Source organism: Silene latifolia, chromosome 4 (genome assembly GCF_048544455.1).
Source record: "Silene latifolia isolate original U9 population chromosome 4, ASM4854445v1, whole genome shotgun sequence".
In the NCBI taxonomy this organism is placed as follows: Eukaryota; Viridiplantae; Streptophyta; class Magnoliopsida; order Caryophyllales; family Caryophyllaceae; genus Silene; species Silene latifolia.
Window position 1 is genome coordinate 900,681 of NC_133529.1, and position 4,124 is coordinate 904,804.

General features: G+C 48.5%; 1 protein-coding gene across 1 annotated transcript; it reads right to left on the reverse strand.

Annotated features, from left to right (window-relative positions):
• Positions 1–577: 577 nt before the first annotated feature.
• LOC141653870 (uncharacterized) lies at positions 578–1,455 on the reverse strand. The gene is made up of 4 exons (XM_074461737.1): positions 1,240–1,455; positions 1,001–1,153; positions 821–913; positions 578–715 (listed from the first exon to the last, which is right to left on the reverse strand). The coding sequence occupies exons 1-4, from the start codon at positions 1,453–1,455 to the stop codon at positions 578–580; spliced, it is 600 nt and encodes a 199-aa protein (XP_074317838.1).
• Between the last annotated feature and the right edge of the window lie 2,669 nt (positions 1,456–4,124).

Here is a 4,124-nt window from a genome sequence, read left to right on the forward strand (position 1 = left end):
TTCGAGGCGACGTCAACATTTTCGGCCATTTTTTATGTTTAGTTCTCATTTTAATTCTTTTTTTTAATTCTTGCTTTTTTCATTTTCACTTTTATTTAGTCATTTCATTTCTATTTTCTTCATTTTCTAACTTATATATTTCTTTTTTTCTTTTTTTTGCGGGGGTAACCCTCCCTACCGTCCGGTCATTTCCGACAAAATTTTTGCATTTTCGCGTTCTTTTCGAGTCTCATTTTTTGCACTAATTAAAGGCCTTATGTGTGTATAAAAATGTAAATGAATGTGTTTTTTCTATGTAAATTTCGGCAGCATGACGGTACAAACCGTTGTCTACCAAACTTGTCCAAAAGCTAACCTGCAGGTACAAACAACACAACCCAGCAGCAAAAGGCACTCAGGCCGTCGTATATACAACAAAAAGCAAATGTACAAGCAAACTGGGGGCTTCGCCCCAAACAAGTCCAGATGTGCAACTGGGGGCTTCGCCCCAAACAAATCCAAGTCTAAATAAACTGGGGGCTTCGCCCCAAACAAAATCCAAAAATGTTCAAAATCAAGACTACAAAAACCACGCAAACTACTGCTGAGCACCCTCCAACTCGGCAACCCTCGCCATAAGAGCAGCGATCTCGGCATCCCGAAACTCGAGCTCCCTCGACAAACGAGCCGTCTCCTCCCGGGACTGGGCTAACTCTCGCTCCAGCTCACGATCGGCCTGAGAACAGCAGCAAATTGGCTCATGTCAATCGACTCAAACAAAATAAAAAGAACAAAATAAAAAAAAAAAAATCAATCAAAAGAGATCAAATAAGGTTCATACCTGACGACCTCGACCACCGACGAGTGCCTCGATGGCGGTAGCTCGCAACCGGTTGGCCACCCTCCATAGTGCCACGAACCGAGATGGCGCGACCTGCGTTTTCAAAAGAAATTCTCAGCAAATTGAACAAGTTTAATCCAATGTGTTCTTACGCAAAAGGTGAATAAGCCAGAGGCTCACCCTCCGAATCAGATGCTGCCAGTCGTCGAGGCCAGCATCCGTCACAGCCACGTCAAAATCACGCAACTCGGAGATCGTCGTCCTCCCGGTCACGTCGGTGTACTCGAGAGTCTCGGGATACACTGGGGGCTCGATGCCCGCCGCCTCAACCTCCTGCAAAGACAAGTAAGCTTTCATTAATCGGTGATCTTTCATCGAAATTCCCAAAGTCAATCAAAGAGAAATAAAAGGATACTCACCACTACTGGCCAGTACGCCAACCTCCCGTAAAGGAATGCCGAGTAGTCCTCACCAGGCAGAAGGAGGTCGTCACCACTGGCACCGGCCAAGTCCGCCTCCCTCTCAGCCTCGGAAGGCTCCCTGAACATCGTCCTAGGAGGATCAACGGGAACCGTCAATGCACCCCGAGAGCACTGACGAGCCAAACGCTCGCCTAAGTACCACACCGGACCCATCGACGTCCACAACAACAGCCGACTCGGGCTCCTAGGGCGAAGGACCTCAGCAACAAAAGGAGGTGCCTCGGCATACTCCGCCCAAGGTCTGGGCACCCACTGCAACAAGATAAAGACAGAGATCATTCCTATGATCGGATGAAGGGAAAGAAGTATAAATGCATACAAACGGGATACTCTTTGCTCGGTGAAGGGCGTTCACATCCGTAGGTAGACATTGTGAGAAGAACGCTTGCTCTTCGTCGGCACATCACCCAATCCCTCACCACAGGATAGGCCCTCTCCACTTTGCTCCGTCCTCTTGGGCGCAAGGCCGGGAAGTAAGAGTACACCCACGCTTTGTAAAACGGAATAGTCAATGACGATCTTTCGATCTTTGATGAAAGAAAGGAATTTATTTTGCTATCAAAGGAAGGTTCATACCTCCAACAATAGCCAGTCCGACGGCGCCAGGAGAAGTCCCCTTCTCCATCAACTCCGGACGAACCATGGCCCTCATGAAGCGGATAAGGACCGCAAAACCAAGCGAGTGACCCAATCCCAACGCCCTAGGGAGCTCGGGTCGCAAGAAATGGAAGAAGCTTCGTCGATGACCTCTCACCCTTATCTCCGAGGTAAATCGAAGACAAGAACCACCAAAGCCACGGACGAGCCCCTCGCTCTCGTTGCACAAGGAGGAGGAGCCGTCTCCCTCCCATCGATCACCACCGATGTTGGGGTCTTCCCCGCAAAGTAATCTCGAACATAGGTACTGGGTACCAAACCCAAGCACGCAACAGCCTTCGGCGACGGGTTCCAGCCGATCAACCTCCTCGCCTCGGCCGAATCCGCTCTCATGCCGCCTCTCCGGCCACACCATCTCCTCGATCCCGCACGGCGGCACTGAAATCATGCCGTAATCCTCCAAGGTGACTCCCACCTCACCAAAAGGCGGGTGAAACGTGGAAGTCGTATCCCAAAATCGATCCAAGAAAGCGCGGACCAGGCTAAGGTTGGCCCGCAACTTCCTCTTCACGATATCCCTCCGGACACTGAACCAGAGGACCGAACGCTCCACGCTCGATCATGGCCCTCTCCTCCTCCGATGTACCGCTCGTAGTGCTCCATCGCCGTCGTGTACCCCGAGAACGACCGGATATTCCCGGCCTCCTATTATGATTCGAAATAAAGCTATCTTTAATTTTGAAGTAAATTTGAAGGAAATTTGAGCAAAAAAAAAAAAAAAACAGAAAGAGGATAAGTAATGAGTTAGGGAATTCCTATTTACCAAGCTCTTCACCGTCCTGTAGGACAAGTGACCCTCTGCAGCCCATACAAGGTGCCTACTCTCCCAGGTCTCAGCCCACGTGGGAGCTCCTCTCAGCTGACGACCCCCTCGTCCAAGGTGGGCCCGTCGCGGAATCTCCTCCTCCTCAGCAGCCTCCTCCTCAAGAACCTCGTCTGCGGCAGCCATCACCGCGTCGGTGAAAGCCTGCTCCAAAGCCTCCTCAACCGCACTGGCGTCTACCTCCATGGGAGTCCTCCCGGAAGTGGAAGCATCATCACCTGCAACATTAAAACAAGTTTAGGCCGCGTCACGTGACGGCGAGCCTTTGATTAAGAAGTTTTCGAGCCTCCGGAGCCCTGGAAGCTATCCTTTCTGGCCATCCTTGGCCATGTTCTCACCAATTCAATCACTCACGTGACAAATTGGGTCAAGTCAAGTCAAAATCAAAGCCTAGTTCCGAATTCGAGTCGAAAATTCGGCAGCATTTCGCTATAATGGCGGTTATGCCCTAGAAAGGTGCCCTGCAAAAGTTGTCACCAACCAGAATTCCGAGATGACAGGAAGTTTACCCATCACCCAAGGGTCCCAAATATCAAATTTCATCACGAATGGGCAATCCTAAGGCCATTTTCGAAGCCATTTTCGATCTAGCTGTGAAACCGTCTCAAAATTCGCTCAAGGGCTCAAAACTCGATGAAAATTCAAAGTGAATACATAGTTATGTTCCTAACATTGCCTACTATCCATTTCTAGCATCAATTTGGCAAGACAAATCCATTTGGGGGAAAAGCCCCAAATTTTCGAGTAAATGGGTCGAAAACCCTAATGTTTGCGGCTCAAAATTCGACAAATACGGATGATTAATGCAAGATTAAAACACATACCTCGATTAGTCATATTTCAAGCGAGCTTTTGAATCCAACCTTGACGGAAATGGTGAAGATTTGAGAGAGAAATTGAAGGATTTGTGTTTCGAAATAATGAATTAAAACCCTTCTGATTTCGCGTTTTTACGCAAGAATTGTCAAATTGGGGAAAGGACGCAGCAGGCGCTGCGCCTCTTCCAAGAGACGCAGCTCTTGCTGCGCCTCTTCCTTTTGTTCCCTCCTTACGAATTTTCGAAAATTCGTTATGAGTTCGTTATTTGTGGGCCCATCTTTGGTGCGCCTCTTCCTCGATGACATTTGTATCATTTTGGTCCGTTTCGACGATTTCTTCGTTCCGGCCCACATTTTATCCAGCGCGACAATATTTTGCAGTATCGTCCAAATTCATTTTATCCCTCGCAGCAGTATTTTGCAGTATTGCTCATTTTGTTTCAGCGCAGTGGTATTTTGCAGTACTGCTCACTTGAAGTTTCTCCCATGACGATCAAGATGCTCCTAATCGTCAAAATAATCAC